Source organism: Onthophagus taurus, chromosome 7 (genome assembly GCF_036711975.1).
Source record: "Onthophagus taurus isolate NC chromosome 7, IU_Otau_3.0, whole genome shotgun sequence".
In the NCBI taxonomy this organism is placed as follows: Eukaryota; Metazoa; Arthropoda; class Insecta; order Coleoptera; family Scarabaeidae; genus Onthophagus; species Onthophagus taurus.
Genome location: NC_091972.1, coordinates 10,720,912 through 10,745,811, shown reverse-complemented (window position 1 = coordinate 10,745,811; position 24,900 = coordinate 10,720,912). Strand labels below are relative to the sequence as shown.

At 29.9% G+C, this 24,900-nt stretch overlaps 1 protein-coding gene and 5 long non-coding RNA genes across 13 annotated transcripts in view; 5 read left to right on the top strand and 1 right to left on the bottom strand.

Moving 5' to 3' along the window:
* The window catches only part of LOC111423796 (putative Hedgehog signaling attenuator pxb), a 159,884-nt gene extending 156,260 nt beyond the window's left edge, over positions 1-3,624 (top strand). For both annotated transcript variants that reach the window (XM_023057153.2, XM_023057151.2), the window contains one exon: positions 1,671-3,624. In XM_023057153.2, coding sequence (XP_022912921.1) covers positions 1,671-2,357 — 687 coding nt within the window. In that variant the 3' untranslated portion in view covers positions 2,358-3,624. The remainder of the gene's footprint in view (positions 1-1,670) is intronic.
* Positions 3,625-3,741: 117 nt separating this feature from the next.
* LOC111423854 (uncharacterized) lies at positions 3,742-10,574 on the top strand. Of its 6 annotated transcripts, none has more exons than XR_011640973.1 (13): positions 3,742-3,928; positions 3,981-4,121; positions 4,178-5,806; positions 5,860-6,000; positions 6,056-6,452; positions 6,572-6,652; positions 6,811-8,219; positions 8,273-8,416; positions 8,472-8,889; positions 8,950-9,090; positions 9,140-9,849; positions 9,919-10,059; positions 10,434-10,574. It is a non-coding gene; the product is annotated as an uncharacterized lncRNA (long non-coding RNA). The 6 variants fall into 6 exon arrangements; XR_011640975.1 differs by having other exon boundaries at positions 4,178-4,425; positions 4,925-5,806; positions 6,056-6,652; positions 10,434-10,573; XR_011640974.1 differs by having other exon boundaries at positions 4,178-4,425; positions 4,894-5,806; positions 6,056-6,652; positions 10,434-10,573.
* Positions 10,575-11,976: 1,402 nt separating this feature from the next.
* Positions 11,977-12,460, bottom strand: LOC111423895 (uncharacterized). Its single transcript, XR_002707548.2, has 3 exons — positions 12,352-12,460; positions 12,189-12,300; positions 11,977-12,137 (listed from the first exon to the last, which is right to left on the bottom strand). It is a non-coding gene; the product is annotated as an uncharacterized lncRNA (long non-coding RNA).
* Positions 12,461-13,985: 1,525 nt separating this feature from the next.
* Positions 13,986-15,806, top strand: LOC111423890 (uncharacterized). 2 transcript variants are annotated; one of them, XR_002707544.2, is made up of 6 exons: positions 13,986-14,166; positions 14,221-14,370; positions 14,429-15,141; positions 15,350-15,508; positions 15,568-15,639; positions 15,695-15,806. It is a non-coding gene; the product is annotated as an uncharacterized lncRNA (long non-coding RNA). The 2 variants fall into 2 exon arrangements; XR_011641008.1 differs by having other exon boundaries at positions 15,568-15,799.
* A 510-nt stretch (positions 15,807-16,316) lies between these two features.
* Positions 16,317-17,551, top strand: LOC111423892 (uncharacterized). Its single transcript, XR_011641009.1, has 4 exons — positions 16,317-16,494; positions 16,849-17,010; positions 17,069-17,335; positions 17,387-17,551. It is a non-coding gene; the product is annotated as an uncharacterized lncRNA (long non-coding RNA).
* Positions 17,552-18,164: 613 nt separating this feature from the next.
* Positions 18,165-18,593, top strand: LOC139430875 (uncharacterized). Its single transcript, XR_011641246.1, has 2 exons — positions 18,165-18,376; positions 18,428-18,593. It is a non-coding gene; the product is annotated as an uncharacterized lncRNA (long non-coding RNA).
* The last annotated feature ends 6,307 nt before the right edge of the window (positions 18,594-24,900 follow it).

Below are 24,900 nucleotides of genomic sequence, written 5' to 3'. Positions count from 1 at the left end.
CACCTCAAAATGAGGAATATCATACCCTTGCAAATCAATCATTGCTTTTTTAGTTCTCCTTTCAATTCTAATAAAAAGTAACACTGACACAGATTATTTGGAACACTCAAACTGATGAAATGATCAGCTGGGAATACAAACTGAGAAGGAGTAAAATCAATATCAAGGTACTGATCTTGACTAAGTAATAGTTGACTTTAATCTTAAGATGAAGGTCATCCGGTACGATCGTAACCTTGACCTTGGGATGTTTCAAGGTGAGGTCCATCAATCGGCAAATACCTATTACTGTCGGGTACAACGCCGATTCCATTGATGACCCTTTACCTTCATACAAATAAAAATCTAATGGTAATCCGTCAGAATTCGCTGCCACAAAATTTTTTATCTCTTCCAAGTTTGGCTTACCTGGCACTAATTAGCTTACGAGTCATTGTAGTTATCACTAAGCTGCATCTTGTTTCTAAATCCCAGTGTTGTTTTATTCTTGGCATACCCAACTGTCGAATAATCATGTAACACATAAAAAGTGACATTTCCACAAAAAGGTAATTTTGCAAAGAATTCATCAATTAAATATCGCCCAAAATATTGTATTGGCTTTTAGACATTAGATCTGACGTCTTCTAAGAGTGAGATCTTAATGTAGCTGGTGTTCATGCGACAGATGCATGCGACTTCCAAATGACAGGCATACCAGCAGCAACATTTTTCGTTTAACTGACTAAGCAGACATTGGAGCGGCCCATCATCACTATTTGGTTGCTGCACACTTTGCTGTTTCTCGATATTATTTAAATCATGATTCTGTATGTCATCTTCAAACATCAACAAGTATTTCTTACAAAGCAGATACTTCAAAACACAAATTACAATAAAAGCACAGATAAGATAAAAATGAGTTTTTATTCCATTTGTTTTAGGTGTGAATTTCCGAGTACTTGTTTTTGAATGAAGCTGATTACAACTTTTTTAGCAACTCTTATAAGTTGTATAACTTTGTTGTATTTCTCACTATTTTTGAAACTGGAGGTATCATTCTATTTTTAATAAGATCAGCTGATGAGTTTTTTTACATACGTAATTTGGCTCATATAATATACGTTAAGGAACCTTATGTGAGGGTGCATGATCGGTTCACTTCTATTTCTTTATTGGAAGTAATTCTAAATAACCTGCGGCTTTTATCACATAATTTTCGAGATTTTGGCACGTATGTTTTAGACCGGTTTGTTTGCATGGTTCAGTTTTGCCTAATAAGTTCTTATCATATCTCTTTTATCCACTGCAATATTTATATTTGTTTTTCCCTTCCCTTACGTGTCATTTTGTCACGTTTTCTTGTCTGTTTTTATGTCCCTCAGATAGGCATCGCTGGTGTGAAGAACTCACAAAACCCATTTTGTTCTTGGTCACTTTTTTTATTATTCTTCTTGCTAATGTGGGTATCCATATTGGTGCCTCCCATTCTTTTTATATATTTATTTCAGATTCTTTGTCTACATTAAACATTGAATAATTCTAGTGAACCTTACCATAATTTTTGTCATTGTACACTTGCAAAGATATCAACAAAGACTTTTATTTAACATAATATTAATATTTATCATTTTATAACTATTTCTTCTTTATAAATATAATAATTAAATTATTTTTTTTAATCTTTTCAGATGAATGATGTAAAAAATAACATTCACTATCCCAGTGGATATCCAATATCTCAACATCCGCCGGTTTTCTTGTGTTCATCGCCCGGACCAGATCCATACTCATCGCAAGATTTGTACAATCCCGTTTATGAAGAATTAAGTGACGCAGAAAGTGAATTACCTCACGCCGGACACAGTGAAGATGAATTTGCGGAAGATGAATTGAGTTTAGCAGGTGAAGCTGAAAGACGGTTAAATCTCCCTCCACCTGTTTACCGAACGGAACATCCGCGTAGAGACGGACAAAGATATCGAAGACCACAAGAACCGTTACCACCTTTACCAGGAAATAAAAGACATCGAAGTTTGGATAGGAGAAGACAAGAATTTCACGAGGGAATGTTTTTGGACGCTTTGTTGCAATTGTATCCTCGAGTTGGTAGTGTTGGCCCACCCACTAGAAGACAAATACCGAGTATAACGCAAAGGTTGCAGTGCATATCTCCATCTCCGGGTCCGTATGAAACCGTTCCAGTTTTCGGGCATTTGGCCACGTTTCGGCCGGTTCCGAAACCGTATTCGCAGGATTCAGCGTTTGGATCCGATTCTGGATATAGTAACCATACTAGTGGAACCAGGGGGTCTGGGAGAGGTCGTCGAGATCCAAGGAGGTTGTCACAGTTGAGTGCAGATTTGGCACTTACGTGAAACAGGAATCGATTTGATATGAAGGACTTGAATTTGTGATACAAAAACACGTAAAAAAGCTATTAATCGTATCATTTTGACTTACTATATTCTTTTAAAAAGATATAAAGACGTTTTATGGAGGTTTAACAATCACTTTTGCACCCGTATATCAACGTGAAATCATGTAAATAGTATAGAGATTAGGTTATTTGTTTTAATATAATATACAAACTGATTTTATTTTTTTTATGTTTAAAACATCATCCATTAAAAGTTTTAAAGTCAATTGAATGAGATTGTCCAAAATGAAAATCTTTTTGTATATTACAAAATAAATCTTCTGTAACCGATAACACCTCTATCTCACGTTACAATTTTTGCAAGTAATTCGCAATAACATTCCACATTGTCGAGTTTATGAAGTATATATCGCTTCTTTTTTGTATATAATTTCGTCAACCAAAGTTCTTTCTTGTATCCGCTCGACGAAAATGTAAATTTTGTTAATACCTTCCTCTTATTTATTTTTGTACATAAATTTAGTATATAAGTAATCGTTCCAAACACTGTCTATTGTTGAGACGCGATCATATTTTTCTATCTCTCATCTATTATATCACGTACTTAATTAAAAAATAAGAAATTATAAAAAAGAATTAGATCTATATCGTAAATAAACTACTTACTTGTAGTGGGTAGGATAACAAGTTTTTTATAATAAAGTAATTTAAATTTATACTACGTTATGGAAAACTTTTAAATTTCGAAAGAGACACACTTTTACACTGAGAGAGATAGATCTAAACTTGATAATTAATAATAATAATTAATACTGTATCCCATTTTAGAAAGAGGAGAAAATCACCTGGCTAATAAAATATGATTAGAGTGCAAAAAAATATCCTCATAGTGGTAGTTTTGGTTAGACAAATTTCGAAAGAGTTTTACAGGGTATTAATTTCAGTTTCATAATAAAAATGAAAAATAATAATAATAAACCGAAAGAAAAAAAGTGAGTTACACCGAAAACAGACGACATCGTATAGTCAGTGTTTGTCCGTACTAGTCCAATTTAATTAAAAAAAATTAAACTATTACTTCGAATTTGCGTGTGAAGCGCACGTGCCGCAATTACTTATTTGTAAATAAATATTTTCGTGCGTGTCGCATTTTTGACACTTGCGCTCACTCGCAAATGTACATACGAAAATATTTTGTTATTGTTTTATTTTAATAACGAAAATCGAATATTTAATTTATAAATAAATTTATTGAATGAAGTATATCTTTGTGTTTTATTTACTGTGATTAATGGCGTATTTTTCCTTTATAAACATAGAAATCTTCACTATCCTAAATATTTACGACACTAACATCATACAACCTTGGTTATAAATAGCGGATTTCTTTATAAAGTAACTCAGTCGTAATAATGATTTTCAAAGGTTTATTCGTAATTATTCTTATTAGTTTCATACAACTTGTTCCAATATGTAATTCTGAATATTTTTATATAGCGAAAGGTAGAGTATGTTTTGTTAGTCAACTTAATATGAAACCACCAAATGTCATTTGTAAGCCCAAAGATGGTAATTAAAGATTATATCTTTAAGCAAAATAGAACTAAATGCTCTTATTTAGATTACACTGGAAATGGTTTTAATTCAACACATTCATGGATGGTATATAATAGTATAAAATGTATTGCAACAATAGATAATATTATAAAAATGAGTAGCAATAATTGTGAACCAAGTTATACTACAGTAGTTAATATTCCACGTAAGTATTTAAAACAACATTAATTATTACCTATAAAACTATATGTCTTATTTTAGCTAAATACGGTACAGATGAAAAGGGAAATCCTTTAGGCAAAAACGATACATTCAATTAAAATATTTTGTAATAAAAAACCGAAAACTTTGTATTTTTTGCTTAAAAATAAATCCAATAATATACTATAATAAACTAAGATAAATAGTCGTAATTACAAATTTGAAAGACAAATTCAACTTATGAAACTCCTCACTATAAATTATTGTGTAAAGAGGATTTAAAGGATGATAAAGAGGATCAAAATAAAGTAAGTATACAGTTTTTGCATTATACGCTGGAAATGACAGAATGAATGATCTAATTTCTTCGTGTTTAAAGTCTGACACTTTATTTCTTGGTATGGCTTTTCCACCAAAGTCATCGGTTTGTGTGTCTCCAATGGATGCTATTTTCTTTAGAGATATTGTTTTTATAAAATTTTCACTCTCACTCAAAATCTTAAGTAAGCAACCATGACAAAGAGGTTCTCGTTCACCATTAAGATGTACATTTAAGTTTTCATTTGGAATTTCTGATTATTCGGGCTCAACGTACGTACTTTTTGAGTGTCTTTATCTTGTATTTTTTGGCACATGGCTCCAATCTCCAACATTCGTTTGAATACACCTTGTCCATCTTTCAATGATATAAGTTCCTAAAATACATTTCATCCTACACGCCAAAAACTCCTTCATTTTTCGGTCAGATATCATCTTACCGTTTTAACGTGTTGTAGATTTCGCTAAGTTTTCTCTTCTTTTACCAAGTACGTAGACTACTTTGTTGCGGAATATGCTAACTAGCGGAGGTACCACAGGAAGTTTTTTGAACTAGATGAGGAAGGTTCTTCATGATTAGGAGCGTAATGATCTTCAATCAAGTCATCATTAGAAAAATTATCGCTACGCGGATTTACAAATTCCAGAAGATGACATATTGATGTGAAGGACATAGGTTCGTCTGCTACTCTTGGCATTATAATATTACGTACACCGGTTCAGTGTTTCTGATGCCAAGTCAACGATGTTTTTTGCAGCCGACACATTTTAATTTCTACTTTGTTTAAACACCAATATTATTTTTATCGAACAACAAACACACAATTATACAAACTGAAAAGACGAAGAATAACTTAAACTTCTTTGGTGTAAACCTAGACTTGTTTGGTTCTTATTTATAACATAAATCACATGAAACTATAACGGTATGCATGTTATTTGCTATGCGAGAAGGTTGAGTGTGTTGTATTCATCACAAGATTTGTACAATCTCGTTTATGAAGAGTTATGTGGTGTTTTTGTTATTAAACAAAAACGGTATATTTAATTTATAAATAAATTTATTGAATCAAATAAAATTTTTATTGTATTTATTGGCTTGTTTTTTTCTTTATAAACATTGAACTTTCACCATCCAAAATATTCACGTTATAGTTATGATATAACCTTGGCTATAAATAGCGGATTCTTCACATATTAATTCAGTCGTTATAATGATTTTCAAGAGCTTAGTCGTAATTATTGCGATTAATTTCGTACAATATTTTCCGTTATGTAGTTCTGAATATTTTTACATAGAAAAAGATAGACTATGTTTTGTTAGTCAATCAGACATGATTCCACCAAATGTTATTTGTAAACCAAATGATGGTATCGTATTGATGAGATCTTTAAACGAAATAGAATCAAATACTATTATTTAGATTACGCTAAAAATGGTTTGAATTCTACTCATTCATGGATGGTGTATGGTAGTAGAAAATGTATTGCAAGAATCGATACTATTATTGAAATTAGTGACAACAATTGCGGAATAGAGTATTCTACAGCAATTGGAGTTCCATGTAAGTATCAAAAATAACGTAATCACTACGTTTAAACCCATATATATTATTTTAGCTAAATATGGTAGAGATGAAAGAGGGAAACCTCTAAGTAAAGAAGATACATTCGGTTAAAGTATTCTGTAATAAAAAAAACATTTGTACTTTTTATTTAAAAATAAACGCAAAGTCTTCAGTGAATACTACTATAAACTGAGGTCTATGTAGTCATAATTAAATCGGTTAGGCGAAGGAAAACCAGCTTTACTTTAACTTCACGATCATTCCCACCTTAACCACATCATCGACCAACACCACGATGCCACGTTTTATTATCTCAGCAGTTTTATTAAATATTTTGATTCAAACTTTTAAAGTTGCTTATGGCCTTACAATTTACATAGACCAACATACACCATGTCTTATTCCTTCTCAAGCCATCGGACCTTCTAATTTCAAATGTGTTATCAATGGTAAAGTATTCAAGTTTTATTTTATTTGAAGTGAAAGATTCGTTTTGCAATAAAAAGTTTTTATGAATTATATGAATCAAATGCTATGTTTAATTCTTCTCATGCTTGGTTTACTGAAGGATCGTTAAAAAATGTTGCTTCCAATGAAAAAATAAAAGAATCAACCAAGAACCAAAAAGGAACCTCAATTGTTGTTCCACGTAAGTAAATAGTTATTTTTGATACAAGATAGCGAAATGACACACGAGAATGCAAAAGAATTTCGCTGTCGTGTATCAAACAACATTTTTTCGAAAACTGCGTCTTCTAAAGTTTATAAATATTTAATTTATGTTATCTTGTTTAATGAATACTTTAGCCAAAGCAGGTGTTAATAGAAAAGATGGGAAACCTCTCGATCCAAAAGACACATTTAATTAAAGAAGATTAAAGGGGAATGTTTTTGTATATAGGTAATTAAATATTGTTATAATTAAATGAATAAATGCAATTAAATCCTTAAACTTTAATATTCTTTAATTTTAAATCAAGCTTAGAATTAATTTTTAAATAAACTTATATGTCATATGAAGGTTACTTTTCCTTTCTACTAAAACTGCAAAGTGATCTTGAAAAGAAAGATTTAGGTAGGGCAATGTTTATGAAAAAGATGGTTACATGGAAACAATTATATGCAAAAACACTGTAAAAACCGATTCTGCGGTTTTGAATTAATTTCCATTTTCACATAAATAAAAAAATCTATAAAACGATATGTCTTATTTTATCTAAATACCGTACAGATAAAAACGGAAATTCCTTAGACAAAGAAGATACATTTAATTAAAATATTTTGTAATAAAAAACCGAAAACGTTTGTATTTTTTGTTTAAAAATAAATCCAATAATAATCGTAATTACATCTGTTAGGTAATAATCGGCAAATTACAAATAACGTTATCGAAAAGAAAATAGATCCATTAAACATATGTTGTCTTTAACATTTTAAAAGTAAGACCCTTTGTAAAATGTCAAACGGATTTTTATCGCGTCTCTCAGACAAGTTAAAGGTGTCCCAAGAGATTTTTGATCGTTTTTTCATCCAGCCAGCTTTTAACAAATAAAAAATTGCTATTATGAGAGGTTTTATTATCATATAAACGATTCTCAATTCCCTGAGAGATGGAAGTTACCAAATCATTTTTGTGTTTAAAAAGGATGACATTTCCTTGCGATCCGTCTATAGACATCTAATAACATAGGCATATCTTTGTTGTTCTCCACCTTTAAGAAACCCTTTGCTGGGATTGATTACGATGCGTTTTCAAACTCATTTAGCTTAATGATTTGAAGTGACATTGGCGGTATCCCGCCAAATCTGTCGCCATATTATAGCGAGTTGTCAAGGTATGCTGCTAGTGGTGGTAAAGATTTGGTTTACCACCAGTGTCACTTCTGGTTATTCAGTGCCTTTGCTAACTCGCGATAAGATTCCGGATTTTAAACCGAGGTCACAAAGCGAAGTGCCGCCAAGATCAAATGAATCGACGTTAGTGTCATTTCTGATTATTTTGTGGTATAACCTTGGCTATAAATACCGGATTTCTTCACTCGTTAACTCAGTCGTTATAATGATTTTCAAGGGTTTAGTCATAATTATTGCCATTAATTTCATGCAATATTTTTCAATATGTAGTTCTGAATATTTTTTTATAGCAAAAGATAAATTATGTTTTGTTAGTCAATTAGACATGATCCCACCAAATGTTATTTGTAATCCAAATGATGGTATCGTATTGATGATATCTTTAAACGAAATAGAATCAAATACTATTATTTAGATTACGCTGAAAATGGTTTGAATTCAACTCATTCATGGATGGTATATGGTAGTAGGAAATGTATTGCAAGAATCGATACTATTATCGAAATGAATGACAATAATTGTGAAACAGAGCATTCTACGGCAGCAGTTGCAATTCCATGTAAGTATCAAAAGTAACGTAATCGCTACCTTTAAATCCATATGTATTATTTTAGCTAAATATGGTACAGATACAAAAGGAAATCCTGTAAGTCAACAAGATACATTCAGTTAAAGTATTCTGTAATAAAACAATTAAAACGCTTGTATTTTTTATTTTAAAATAAACGAATGATTCTTCAGTGAATATACTTCTAATAAACTAAGGTCAATATAATCATAATTAAATCTGTTAGGCGAAGGAGAACCAGTTTTAGCTTTATTTCACGATCATTCCCACCTTAACCACAAGATCGAGCAGTTCATCTCACAACACCACGATGTCACGTTTTATTATCTCAACAGTTTTATTAAGCATTTTGATTCAAACTTTTAAATTTACCGATGGCCTTACAATTTACATTGACCAACATACATCATGTCTTATTCCTTCTGATGCCATCGGACCTTCTAATTTCCAATGTGTTATAGATGGTAAAGTATTTAAGTTTTCGAAAAATTCGTTTTTGGCAATGAAAAGTTTTTATGAATTAGATGAATCAAATGATATGTTTAATTCCACTCATGCTTGGTTTACTGAAGGATCGTTAAAATGTGTTGCTTCTATTGAAAAAATAAAGGAATTAGCTAAAAACACTTGTCACAAATTATATCCAACCACAATTGTTGTTCCGCGTAAGTAAAAATATTTAATTTATATTATCTTGTTTAATCAATACTTTAGCCAGAGCAGGTCTTAATAGAAAAGATGGAAAACCTCTCGAGCCAAAAGACACATTTAATTAAAGAAGATTGTAAGGAGAAGATTTTTGTAGGTAGTAAATATTGTTATAAATAAATGAATAAAAGCAATTAAATATTTAAACTTTAATATTCTTTTATTTTAAATCAAGCTTAGAATTAATTTTTAAATAAACTTATATATCACATGAAGGTTACTTTTCCTTTCTACAAAGATGTATTTATTATTTATTAAGAATACACAGATGAGGCTGCAAAAAAGAAGAAATGCAATGATTTGTAAGAATTAACACCATTGGTCCGAAACTATCTACTAAAACTGTAAAGTGGTCATGAAAAGAAAGATTTAGGTAGGGCAATATATGCAAAAACATTGTAAAAGTCGATTTTGCGGTTTTGAATTAATTTCCATTTTCACATAAATAAAAAATCATATTTGTAAACATATTACGTAAGTCATTATAAAAAGCATTAAATATTGATTTACATGCTATTTTCATTTCGTGCATACATAGAGACGGATGTGTTATAAAATGCTTGCCGGTTTTAGATTAAGTTTCTTAATTGTTATGTTTTCAAGTATATCCTTTGAGCGGCCTTTAATAACATGGGAAGTTTTGGTGGCAGATAATCAACACTGTTATGTACCACTTAAGTATATAAGCGGACCGGAGTTTGATTGTCACAAAACTGGTAATGAGTTATTGTTAATTTACGAATTTAAGTAAATATATACAATTAAACTATTTTTTTTTGTCGTAGACTACCAAGAGGATTCATATAATGGAACGCACGTGTCATTCCATATAAATAGCATTGCTCAATGTGATGCTCTAATTGATAATGTAATAAAGGCAGCTCTCAATTGTTATACAGTACAACCATCTGTAGTGACAGCACCTTGTAAGAAAATTTAAGATTAATATTGATGAGATTAAGTAATGTACACAAAAAGTTCGATTTAACCAACCTCATTAGTCTGAAGAAACTTTCTAGTTCTAAGTGTAGTGTTAGTTCTAGTTGTATTGTTATTCAGCTCTAGATTGTTCTATATTTTTATTGAACTAAAACAATCTATCACTGAATAACAATTAAAACTAGATCTAACACTAGCATTAGAACTAACACTAAACCTAGAACAAGAACCATTAGGGTTCAGCCGTACGACTCTTAAGACGGCTAAATCCGAATGTTTCTAGTTCTAGATCTAGTGTTAGTTCTAGTGCTAGTGGTGGTTCTATTAAGTTTGAATATTTAATTATTTTTTTTTATTTTAGCATTGAGCGGGACCAGTTTAAAAGGAAAGCTTCTTAAAAATAACGAAACCTTTAACTAAACTTATTAACTTTAACTTATTATATCTTTTACCAATACAATACTTTTATAATATAAAAATATTTTATTAATTTTCGCCTGAAAATAACTAAGGAATTTTATTGTTTAAAAATTAAGGTAGAAAACAAAGGGGATAAAAAAATTAGCGTGAAATACAAAACCACCAAATCCGAGGCGCACGATTTTAAAACCGGTACGAAATTCAATACCGCTAAATTAACAGCCACCATTAATTATTTATTCAATAGTCCCGGGCTCTCTACAAAAACACGAGCTTTACGCTAATTTTGAAAAACGGCTCGTACTCGATTACAGTCCATTGTGACACCTAGAAATTATTTATCCAATTTACGCGAACTAAAAACATACTAATTAGAGTGAACAGTTTTAATTGTTACGTATTATTTGAAAACAACGTTGCTTATAAATTATCCATAACCACTTGCAACAAAAAGTTTTCTAAAATAGAAAAACAAACTTAAATGGAATAACGAAGCGTGAAAATGTGAGTTTCCATCTTGCAGCTGAAAGCTTTTCGTCACCCTTCCTCGCCTATTTAAATGCAAATAAATGTGTACAAGACCAGCTTTGTCGCTTTAGTGAGCTTTACGCACGCGAGCTTGAAGGAAAATCAACTTGTCTTGGGGTGAACCAGGGCAAAGTGTGAACCAGTTTAAACGCCGGAAAGACGGTGTCCCCTCTTTCCCTATTTTAGAGGATTACGTGTTCGTTTACTTCCCGATTAGCATGACAACAAATCCTTTCCGAAACGTGAAAGCTTTTCTACGAGCTTTACACGATTGTAAATAATTAATTAGGAAATTTATATGTTACTAGTTGTGATACGAGCTTGGAAAACGACCTTATTCGGAGATTTTGTGATCACCAAACTAGAAAAAACATATTTGCTATAAATTGGCAACTAATAAATGATGGTGTTTATGGGGTAATGTGTTAAGGACAAGAAATCTATTTTTCTTGATTAATTTGTACATGAAATAATACTTTTAATAAAAGCAACAAAAATGTGTTAAATTGAATTAGAGCTTTTAAAAATGTCATAAAAATGTGTTAATTTTTATAGCTTTTTTTTGTGGGTACTTTAAAATGGAGACCATTTTCCTGGTTACATACATCTTTTTGACCCATTTGCATTTTATCTGAATATTCATGAAGTTAATGTGTGGTCAGATAAGCCGCAGGGGCTACGCCGGAGGGACAAACTCGTATTTCCACTGACCCAAATGTTCTGGGAGGGTTTATTTTTTATTTAGCACTTTCATTTTTTGAGCGGAGGGATAAAAAAAGATTATATTATTGCTTTAAATTTTTAATAATCTGTAAATACGTGTACCTTGGTGTTACTCCGATTACATACCGTTAATTCTGGTTAACAAATATAACAGAAAAGAATCATCTTATATTTAGCCAGATTTTATATCTCATATATTTTCTAAGAAATGATGTGAGTTTATTCTCCAGTTACTCTTAGTTTCTTAGAAATAATTGTGATCTTTCTATTACAACCTGAATGTGTTGCAACAAGAGGAAATTTACTTGGATCCAAAGAACTTCACTTTATTGATTTCAGGTAAATGAATCATTAGATTTCAGGATTCCCCCCGATATATTTGTTCCAGAAATTGCTAAAACAAAGAAGTTGTTATAACAGAATTAATGAATACATTACATTTTACATGGTGATGTTACTACATATGAATATACGTAATAAGAATTGATTGTAACACCAAGGAGCAACAACTACATGAATTGAAGAACAAGATTTATTGTCTTCATCATTTCAGTAACCTAGAAAAGGATTTATTTAATAAGTTATTGTATAAAATTTTAAAATCTTACCGATTTGCTGGATAAAAGTTGTTCGTATACTTCCACACAACAATGAAATTTGTTAATGTTTCTGTGTCCACGTACAAATACTGAATGAGATAGGATGAAGTTAATTATGTTAATAAACACTGAGCCTTACATAAGCTATAAATGAGTTGACGTAAACAAATTGTTTATTTTCTAAGAATGGAATTTCGAAGATACCGGTGGTAATTTAGAATGACGTAGATACTTGAATGTTTTATACGATTTATACCAATAACACGCAAGATTTCATTACGTAGTATTAACGGTTAACGGTAATTTAATGGTATAAAAATCATTTCCTAATTCCTATAAATTATTTAAAATCAAGGTTATTGGAATATTAAAATTGACTAAACAGAATTCAAAATTATCTAATTGTAAGATTAATCTAAAAAGTACGACAAGATTAAGCTAACATCGAGGATTAAAGCCTATAGAAAATTGCAGTAGCGTAAAATCCGACGAATGGAGGAGGAGAACAGAGCACGTAAGAGGGAAGAAGAGAGATAGACCATAAGCGGTGTATTGTTAAAATCAGAGAAACTAAGAATACGAGGAAATTCTACCAAAATCTAAATAGTTACAGGAGTGGATTTAAGCATAGGATAATAATCTGCACGGTCAAAGGTAATGAATTCCGACGGAGCAAGGCGAAATACTGGAAAGATTGATGGTTTACCATTAAAAAAACTGGGAACGAAACAAGAAGAACGGCGCGAATAGTTTTTACCGAATTCATCAGACAGCAGAGAACAAGAACTGCCGATATATAATGATGGCAGCCATAAACAAACTATAAAACAATAAAGCACCAGGTTCGATAAGCTGATCCAGGTCACAAATTATATAAGAAAGGTGATTGACTCCTGTGTTCTAACTACAGAACAATAATTCTGTTGAATTCGTCTTACAAGATATTATCTATTATCCTATGCGAAAGACTAAATCCTTATGCCAAAAAAACCATAGTTAAGATTTCTATTGTCATAGATACTATCAAGATGCTGTCACATATTTAGGAGATTTTTATGTCGTACAAGAGTTTAAAATATCTTCACACCTAATTTTGCTAGAAAAACAAACAATGAGTGATGCGGAGGCAAATTCTGGCTTTTGATGATGATGTTGACACCATTACAAGATTAAGAAGAAACATGATAGAAGACTTCTGCCTACTAGAGAAAGCAGTGCACAAAAGTGGGTCATAAACTCATCAACAAGATATCTTAGCCATAGGAGAGCATAATATTGAAACTGTAGAGCAATTTGTACACTTGGGCTCACTTTTCACTTCGGATAATAACACTGCCGAAAAGATCAAAAGAAGATTTCTTGCTATGGTCTGATGGCCCATATAAGATCTATCACTTTATTTTCCGATTTTCGGAATCGTTTAGAAATTACAGCGATAAAAAGACCGGATATAGTTTGAACTCCAACCACGTTAAACCTTTAAATCTAGTATTGTATTTAATTGAGTCTTAAAATCATAAATTTTTAAATTTAAAGAGTTATGTTATAAAAATCGCACTGATACTAACGTAGTACGTAATAATTTCTTAAAAAGTAGATATAAAAGAAAGTTACTACTAGTAACCTTGACGCATATAAGAAAAACATTCAATCAGTTGGTAACGTTAGTCGTTAAAATGTTACGCTTTAGTTTGTACCTCTCGTTACTTGTGTTTATTATGTGTGACGAATTTAGAAAAACTTTCACCAATATACCCGTTGATTCACATCATTATTGTGTTGTTAACAAATTTCAAAAACCTATTTTTAAATGCTTTGAAAGCGGTAAGATTATTTTAAGAACAGACTATTTCAACAACTGTTTCATTTCCATTTCAGAATATATTGATTCAGGATTTAATGCTACCCATTCTTGGTACACGAAAGATAATTTAAAATGCGCGGCTTCCATTAAAAGTATTAAAAAATACGCAAAGTTTTGTACCAAGAGGTTTCGTCGTGGTATTATAGAAGGGGTGACTGTACCTGGTAAAAATAATCCCAATAAAAAATAAAATTATGTTATAACATTTTTGTTTTGTTTTAGCAAAAAATGGAAAAGATAAGAAAGGAAACCCAATAAAAAATGGGAATGTATTTGATTAAAATATAAAGAAATTTTTTTTCAATTTACTATGTTCGTTAAGAAAACTAATAAAATTTGATACAGGCATAAATAAAAAACAAAATACAATTAATATTAACAACAAACTGTTATTAATCAATTTTGGAAACTATATAACATTATTGTTATATTTATGTATTACTCGATTTCAACCCCCTAAAATCTTAAACCGAATTGTTTTGTTTGAAAATGGTATATTTTGCTGAAACATTGATAGAATGTTAATTTTCATAAAGAAAAGTTTTTCATTAAAAAAACAACATTTCTTAGTACTCGGAAATTTTGTTGAGGATCTACAATTAAATAGATTTATGTAAAAACAAAGATATATTGCTGGAATTTTTCAAGATTTAAATCAGTATAAAAAAGATTTTCTCATTTCTATAAATAACACGATAACAAAGATTGAAATATTAAGCCCACAAAACAGCCTTGAAAATCATCTAAGAAAAACAACATCTTCATCTTCCCATAACTAGTTGTTACAATGATTCGGTCCGGTTTCTTCTTGTGCATTTTAACAGCTTTGTTGACGCATTCGGAAGAATATGTAAAAATAGAGATTGATTCTAATACAGTTTGCGTTTTGGGGGAAAAGGATCGTAAATCCCCAATTTTTAATTGTGGCGAGAACGGTAACATAGAGTTAGTCAGAAAAAAATTGAAAAATCAGAACTAGAGATAGTAGAAGGAAATCAATTTGGGATAGCGTGTGTCTCCAAATTCAACAAAATTGGTATTAGGGATGAATTGTCTTATTTTGTTCTGGAATTTCGCATTCTTTCTGACTTACTTTGCATATTTATAAAATTTCTAATTTAAATTTTTTTTATATAAAATAAGATGATATCAGCTTAAAGTTTAATTCTACTCACTCTTGGTTTATTGAAAACAATCGGAAATGTGTAGCTACAATAGAAAATATAAAGAAGAACGTGTTTTGTCGTGATAAACGTTTTTATTTTAGTTCACCTGGAGAATTTCATAACGTAGTTACTCCTTGTAATTAAAAACAAAATAACAAAGTTTTTCTGAATAATCTGTTTTTTATAATATTTTAGCTAAAAATGGTAATAATCGACAAACTGGACAACCTCTTAAATCTAGTGACACATTTAATAATTAACCCCTATGTATGTACACATCGTACATATCATGTTTTTTATTATTTCGCCAATTTTGTTTTAGGAATTAATCTTAGTACAGAGAACATAATTTAAAATGTATTGCCACTTGCTAGAATACAAAATATAAATAAAATAGCCTATTTTTATATCACAAACAGCTTCTTTTTTTTTGAACCTCGTAGAAATCCATGAACTTACATTTTTTTTATTATAACAAAAAATCGAAAAATTACATAAAAGGGATAAAGGGAAATTGGAGAATTTACGATCATTTCTACAGTGGTGTTCCAAAGGAGAAAAGAGCCAATCAGGTTTTATATATTCTCATGCATAGCATGGGAATCAATAAATGCAATAATTATAAGGATCCATCCTTATAATACTAATACATGATCTAAAATCTCATCATTTGCGTTGTGATTTTAAACACAAAAAACAATGACGCGACGTCAAGTCTACTTAAAACACACACCAGAACCACCTCTTCGATTTTTTTCATCGAGTCTTTACGAAGATTCTCTAATTTGAAGGGCCTTGACTAGGATAGTAGGTAAAAACAAAGAAATATGTAAATCAGTGTGAAAATAATTGTGTAATTTTGATAAATTACTCAATAACAAGATTATTAAATAATAAAATTAATCAGACTGCCTTGAAAATCATCTCTGAAAAGCAGGATTTTCATCTTCTTATAATTAGTTGTTACAATGATTCAGTACGGTTTCATCTTGTGCATTTTGCCAGCGTTAATAACTTTAACGTCTTTGCAAGAATATATACAAATAGAGATTGATTTTCAAACAAGTTGCCTTTTGGGCCAAAAAGATCGTGAATCCCTTAGTTTCTGTTGTGATAAGAACGGTAATACTATATAGAATGAGCAGAAAAGAATGGAAGAACTTCTAGAACTAAATAAATTTTGTTTTTCGATATTTATATATTTCAAAAACACCTTGCTGCATTATCTTCTTGCATTTGTTCATAAAGATTATAAAATTGAATGTTTATGGAGACTTTGTTGAAGTAGTGCATCTGCTGGATACATGCATGAATAAGGAAGGGTTTAGAAGACTATTATTTACTTACTTACAACCAGCATGATGTATAGAAGGCTGCAGGATTAAATTATCGTATTTCGAGTCAGTTCTGAAATTTTCCATTCTTTCTGTCTCATTCCATATAATATTTAATTTTTATTAATATGTTTGAATTAAGATCGTGACAACAGCTCGAAGTTTAATTCTACTCATTCTTGGTTTATTGAAAACAACCAGAAATGTGTTGCTGCAATAGAAAATATAAAAAAGTTAAATATATTTTGTCGTAAAAAACAATATTATGGTTCAGGTTTCGGATATAATGGAGTCATTACAGCATGTAATTAAAAAAATTTACAAAGTTATACTGAATGATATGTTTTTCCATAACATTTTAGCTATGAATGGTAATAATCAGCGAACCGGTGAACCTATAAAATCTGGTGACGTATTTCATTAATATACAAACTATAAAATAAAATTGCACTTATACTAACTTAGTACGTAATAATTTCTTTAACGAGAAAATTGTTGATTAATTGATTATTATTTTATTGTTAGTTGTTGAAATATTGCATTATAGTTTGTATTTCTTGCTGCATAATGTGTAACTAATTTACGAAAATTTTCACCAATATTGTTAATCCACATCACTACTGGGAATAGTAAGATTATTTTAAGAATATATTCTAACCACTGTATCATTATTATTTTAGTATATATTGATTCAAGATTTAATATCACCCATTCTTGTTCTCCTTTACAAGTATAAGAAACTACGCAGAGTTTGGTATCAAGAAGATTTCGCGCGAAATTATTCACCTGATGACTGTACTTTGTAAAAATAACCCAATAAAGACTATGAAATAAAATCTTATAACGTCTGAGAACGTATTTAATTAAAATAACTGGAATCCTTTAAATATAAAATGCTAATGAAAAGAAAATTATTAATTTTCTTCTTAAGAATATAAATAAAATAGCCTATTTTTATATCACAAACAGCTTTTTTTTGAACCTCGTAGAAATCCATGAACTTACATTTTTTTATTATAACAAAAAATCGAAAAATTACATAAAAGGGATAAAGGGAAATTGGAGAATTTACGATCATTTCTACAGTGGTGTTCCAAAGGAGAAAAGAGCCAATCAGGTTTTATATATTCTCAAGCATAGCATGGGAATCAATAAATGCAATAATTATAAGGAAAAATCTCATCATTTGCGTTGTGATTTTAAACACAAAAAACAATGACGCGACGTCCAGTCTACTTAAAACACACACCAGCACCATCTCTTCGATTTTTTTTATCGAGTCATTACGAAGATTCTCTAATTTGAAGGGCCTTGACTAGGATAGTAGGTAAAAACAAAGAATATGTATATCGGTGTGAAAATAATTGTGTAATTTTCATAAATTAGTCAATAACAAGATTATTAAATAATAAAATTAATCAGACTGCCTTGAAACTCATCTTTGAAAAGCAGGATTTTCATCTTCTTATAATTAGTTGTTACAATGATTCAGTACGGTTTCTTCTTGTGCATTTTGCCAGCGTTAATAACTTTAACATCTTTACAAGAATATATAGAAATAGTTAGTTGTTGAAATATTGCATTATAGTTTGTATTTCTTGCTGCATAATGTGTAACTAATTTACGAAAATTTTCACCAATATTGTTAATCCACATCACTACTGGGAATGGTAAGGTTATTTTAAGAATATATTCTAACCACTATATCACTATCATTTTAGTACATATTAATTCAAGATTTAATGTCACCCATTCTTGTTCTCCTTTACAAGTATAAGAAACTACGCAAAGTTTGGTATCAAGAAGATTTCGCGCGAAATTATTCACCTGATGTCTGTACCTTGTAGAAGTAACCCAATAAAGATTATGAAATAAAAGCTTATAACACCTGAGAACGTATTTAATTGAAATAACTGTAATCTTTTAAATTTAAAATGCTAATATAAAATAAATTATCAATTTTTTTTATAAACCTTGACACGTTTAAAGACGTTATAAAAAGTATCATTTAGTCAAGTGTTGCTTAGTCTTTAAAATGATTCGTTACAGTTTGGTTTTCTTGCTGTTATCGATAATAAGATGTGATAAAGTTCAAAACGATGTTCATATTCGTATTAATTCAAACTTGTATTGTTACACCGGTTTTAATTCCACTCATTCCTGGTTTATTAAAAAAAAATTTTATGCACAGCAACCATTAAGGATATAAAAAGATTCGCTCAATTTTGTTGGAAGTATCCACGTCATGTTGGTGTTAGTGTGATGAATGCTCCAGGTATGAACCATTTTTGATAAAAGGTCATGTTTTGTTGTGCATTAATAGGATGGAACAGATCAATATGGAAACGCATTAAAGAAGGACGGTTAAAATTTGAAAATTTTTTGAAATAAATTATATTTTCGTCATATTTAATAAAATTGGGAAATTGCATCACATGATTACGAAGATCCTCTAAATGGAAGAGCCTTGACACAGATAGCAGGTAAAAACAAAGAAATATGTAAATCGATACGCAAATAAATATAGTATAATTTTTATAAATTACTCAATAACAAGATGATTAAATATCAAAATTAACCAGACTGCCTTGAAAATTTTCTTTGAAAAGCAGGATTCTCATCTTCTTATAATTAGTTGTTACAATGATTCAGTACGGTTTCTTCTTGTGCATTTTTCCAGCGTTAATAACTTTAACGTCTTTGCAAGAATATATACAAATAGAGATTGATTCTGAAATAACTTGTTTTTTGGGTCAAAAAGATCGTGAATCCCCTATTTTCTGTTGTGATAAGAACGGTAATATTATATAGAATAGTAGAAAAAAATTGAAGAACTTCCAGAACTTTTCCTGCATGATTTTCAAACAGGTGAACTGCCTGCATCTTTTGGGCAAATGTAAATCTGCTCAAAGCTAATATAAGTTATTTTTGTTGACAACTTTAAGTATAAACCGCGTTTGGCGAAAACGTAATGAAGCCTTCAAAAAAGAAAATTTGTATCCAACAGTATAATACGGAGGTAGCAGCGTTATGTTGTTGATGGTATATGTCATCTGCTGGTGCAGGAAACATGGAGTTTATAGGTGGTATAAAGATTAAAGAATATTATCTTGATGTTTTACAAAACTGTTTATTTGCAAGCGTTAGAAATGTTGCTAGAAAATTAGAAATTGATCGCTTATGGCTGTTATATTATGTTCCCCATCTAATTACAGTACCCTCCGTAGTCACCAGATTACATTTGTTCATAAAGATGATAAAATTTAATGTCTGGATACATGCACGAATAAGGAAGAGTTTAGCAGACTACCACTTTTTTACTTACTTACAAATCAGCAAGATGTAAAGAAGGCTACAGATTAAATTACCGTATTTCGAGTCAGTTCTGAAATTTTCCATTCTTTCTGTCTCACTTCGTACACATTATATAATTTTTAATTTTTATTAATATGTTTGAATTCAGATCATGACATCAGCTCGAAGTTTAATTCTACTCATTCTTGGTTTATTGAAAACAACCGGAAATGTGTTGCTACAATAGAAAATATAAAAAAGCTGAACATATTTTGTCGTAATAGATATTTTTATGGTTCAGCTGGAGGTTATAATGGAGTCATTACTCCTTGTAATTAAAAAAATTTACAAAGTTATACTGAGTGATATATTTTTCTATAATATTTTAGCTATGTATGGTAATAATCAGCGAAGCGGTGAACCTCTAAAATCTGGTGACATATTTAATTAATATACAAACTATAAAATAAAATTGCACTTACACTAACGTAGTACGTAATAATTTCTTTAACGTCAAAATTATTGATTACTTTACTATTTTATTGTTAGTTGTTAAAATATTGCGTTATAGTTTGTATTTCTTGCTGCATCATGTGTAAAGGATTTACGAAAATTGTTACCAATATTGTTAATCCACATCATTACTGTGAATGGTAAGATTATTTTAAGAATATATTCCAACCACTACATCATTAACATTTCAGTACATATTGATTCAAGATTTAATGTCAACCAGAGTTTTGTATCAAGAAGATTTCGCATGAAATTATTTACCTGATGGCTGTACCTTGTAAAAGTAACCCAATAAAGACTATGAAATAAAATCTTATAACATATGAGAACGTATTTAATTGAAATAACTGTAATCTTTTAAATTTAAAATGGTGATGAAAAAAAAATTATTAATTTTTTTTATAAACCTTGACACATTTAACAGAGGTTATAAAAAGTATCATTTAGTCAAGTTTTGCTTAGTCTTTAAAATGATTCGTTACAGTTTGGTTTTCTTTCTGTTATGGATAATAAGATGTGATAAAGTTCAAAACGATGTTCATATTCGTATTAATTCAAACTTGTCTTGTAACGTTGGGTTCAATAAAATTCAATCACCAAATTTTCATTGTATGTAGAGAACATAATAAATGTTTGATATCATATCCTTTAACATATTTATTTATTTTTTTAGAGGGTTACAATGGTTTTAATTCCATTCATTCATAGTTTCAAAAAATTTTTTAATGCACAGCAACCATTAAGGATATAAAAAGATTCGCTCAATTTTGTTGGAACTATCCAGGTCATGATGCTATTAGTGTGATGAATGCTCCAGGTATAAACCATTTTTGATAAAAGGTCATGTTGTGTTGTGCATTAATATTATAACATTAATTTCAGCAAGGCATGGACCAGATCAATATGAAAATGCATTAAAAGGAGGGCAAGTGTATGGTTAAAATATGAAAAATCTTTTGAAATAAATTATATTTTGGTCATTATTTAAATAAATTAGGAAATTACATCACACGTTGTGTTTCACACGTTATTCGGTTGATGGTATATGTCATCTGTTGGTGCAGGAAATATGGTGTTTATAGGTGGTATAATGATTAAAGAATATTATCTTGATATTTTACAAAACTGTTTATTGGAAAGCCTTAGAAATGTTGGGATTGTTAGAACATTTATGTTCCAACAAGATTGGATCCGCAGAAATTGATTGCTTGTGGCTGTTATAATATGTTTCCCATCAATTACAGAACCCTAGTCACCAGGACTCAATCCCATCGAATATAGGATGAAACAAATTTAAGAACACCCCATGATATATTGAAATGAGTTGAAAACGAGCATAAGACATGAATGGAGCAAAACAGATCCTGCTATAAGAGAGACTTTTTATAAATAAAACTTTTTTTCGATATTTATATATTTCAAAAACACAATTTATACAAGTTTTTCATCGCCTTGGAGCTGTATCTTCTTGCATTTTTTCATAAAAATTATAAAATTGAATGTTTACTGAGACTTTGTTGAAGTAGTGCATCTGCTGGATACATGCACGAATAAAGAAAGATTTAAAAAACTGCCATTTCTTCTTCTATTTGTGCCATCTCCGCTATCGAAGGTTAACGATCACGTCCGCAAAGGTCTCTCGATCTACAAATCAGCAAGATGTATAGAAGGCTGTAGCATTAAATTATCGTATTTCGAGTCAGTTCTGAAATTTTCCATTCTCTCTTTCTCACTCCGTATACATTATATAACTTTAAATTTTTATTAATATGTTTGAATTCAGATCATGACATCAGCTCGAAGTTTAATTCTACTCATTCTTGGTTTATTGAAAACAACCGGAAATGTGTTGCTACAATAGAAAATGTAAAAGAGAACACTTATTATATTAATGGAAATTCTTATGGTTCAGCTGGAGTCGTTAATGCTTGTAATTAAAAAAATTTACAAAGTTATGCTGAATAATATGTTTTTCCATAATATTTCAGCTAGTAATCAGCGAAACGGTGAACGTGTAAAAACTGGTGACGTATTTAATTAATATACAAACTATAAAATAAAATTGCACTTATACTGACTTAGTACGTACTAATTTCTTTAACGTGAAAATTGTTGATTACTTGATTATTATTTTATTGTTAGTTGTTAAATTATTGCATTATAGTTTGTATTTCTTGCTGCATAATGTGTAACTAATTTACGAAAATTGTTACCAATATTGTTAATTCACATCACTACTGGGAATGGTAAGATTATTTTAAGAATATATTCTAACCACTACATCATTAACATTTGAGTACATATTGATTCAAGATTTAATGTCAACCAGAGTTTTGTATCAAGAAGATTTCGCGTGAAATTATTCACCTGATGTCTGTACCTTGTAACAATAACCCAATAAAGACTACGAAATAAAATCTTATAACATCTGAGAACGTATTTAATTAAAATAACTGGAATCTTTTAAATTTAAAATGCTAATGAAAAAAATTTTATTAATTTTTTTATAAACCTTGACACCTGAGGTTATAAAAAGTGTCATTTAGTCAAGTGTTGCTTAGTCTTTAAAATGATTCGGTACAGTTTGGTTTTCTTGCTGTTATTGGTAATAAGATGTGATAAAGTTGAAACCATTTGTCGTTATAATAGTTTTTATAGTTCATCTGGAGCATTTAATAACGTAGTTACTCCTTGTAATTAAAAACAAAATAACAAAGTTTTTCTGAATAATCTGTTTTTTATAATATTTTAGTTAAAAATGGTAATAATCGACAAACTGGACAACCTCTTAAATCTTGTGACACATTTAATAATTAACCCCTATGTATGTACACATCGTACATATCATGTTTTTTATTATTTCGCCAATTTTGTTTTAGGAATTAATCTTAGTACAGAGAACATAATTTAAAATGTATTGCCACTTGCCAGAATACAAAATATAAATAAAATAGCCTATTTTTATATCACAAACAGCTTCTTTTTTTTTGAACCTCGTAGAAATCCATGAACTTACATTTTTTTTATTATAACAAAAAATCGAAAAATTACATAAAAGGGATAAAGGGAAATTGGAGAATTTACGATCATTTCTACAGTGGTGTTCCAAAGGAGAAAAGAGCCAATCAGGTTTTATATATTCTCATGCATAGCATGGGAATCAATAAATGCAACAATTATAAGGATCTATCTTTATAATACTAATACATGATCTAAAATCTCATCATTTGCGTTGTGGTTTTAAACACAAAAAACAATGACGCATCTTCTTATAATTAGTTGTTACAATGATTCAGTACGGTTTCTTCTTGTGCATTTTGCCAGCGTTAATAACTTTAACGTCTTTGCAAGAGTATATACAAATAGAGATTGATTTTCAAACAAGTTGCCTTTTGGGCCAAAAAGATCGTGAATCCCTTAGTTTCTGTTGTGATAAGAACGGTAATACTATATAGAATGAGCAGAAAAGAATGGAAGAACTTCTAGAACTAAATAAATTTTGTTTTTCGATATTTATATACAATTTCAAAAACACCTTGCTGCATTATCTTCTTGCATTTGTTCATAAAGATTATAAAATTGAATGTTTATGGAGACTTTGTTGAAGTAGTGCATCTGCTGGATACATGCATGAATAAGGAAGGGTTTAGAAGACTATTACTTACTTACTTACAACCAGCAAGATGTATAGAAGGCTGCAGGATTAAATTATCGTATTTCGAGTCAGTTCTGAAATTTTCCATTCTTTCTGTCTCATTCCATATAATATTTAATTTTTATTAATATGTTTGAATTAAGATCGTGACAACAGCTCGAAGTTTAATTCTACTCATTCTTGGTTTATTGAAAACAACCAGAAATGTGTTGCTGCAATAGAAAATATAAAAAAGTTAAATATATTTTGTCGTAAAAAACAATACTATGGTTCAGGTTTCGGATATAATGGAGTCATTACAGCATGTAATTAAAAAAATTTACAAAGTTATACTGAATGATATGTTTTTCCATAACATTTTAGCTATGAATGGTAATAATCAGCGAACCGGTGAACCTATAAAATCTGGTGACGTATTTCATTAATATACAAACTATAAAATAAAATTGCACTTTCATTCTTGTTCTCCTTTACAAGTATAAGAAACTACGCAAAGTTTGGTATCAAGAAGATTTCGCGCGAAATTATTCACCTGATGTCTGTACCTTGTAGAAGTAACCCAATAAAGATTATGAAATAAAAGCTTATAACACCTGAGAACGTATTTAATTGAAATAACTGTAATCTTTTAAATTTAAAATGCTAATATAAAATAAATTTTTTTTATAAACCTTGACACGTTTAAAGACGTTATAAAAAGTATCATTTAGTCAAGTGTTGCTTAGTCTTTAA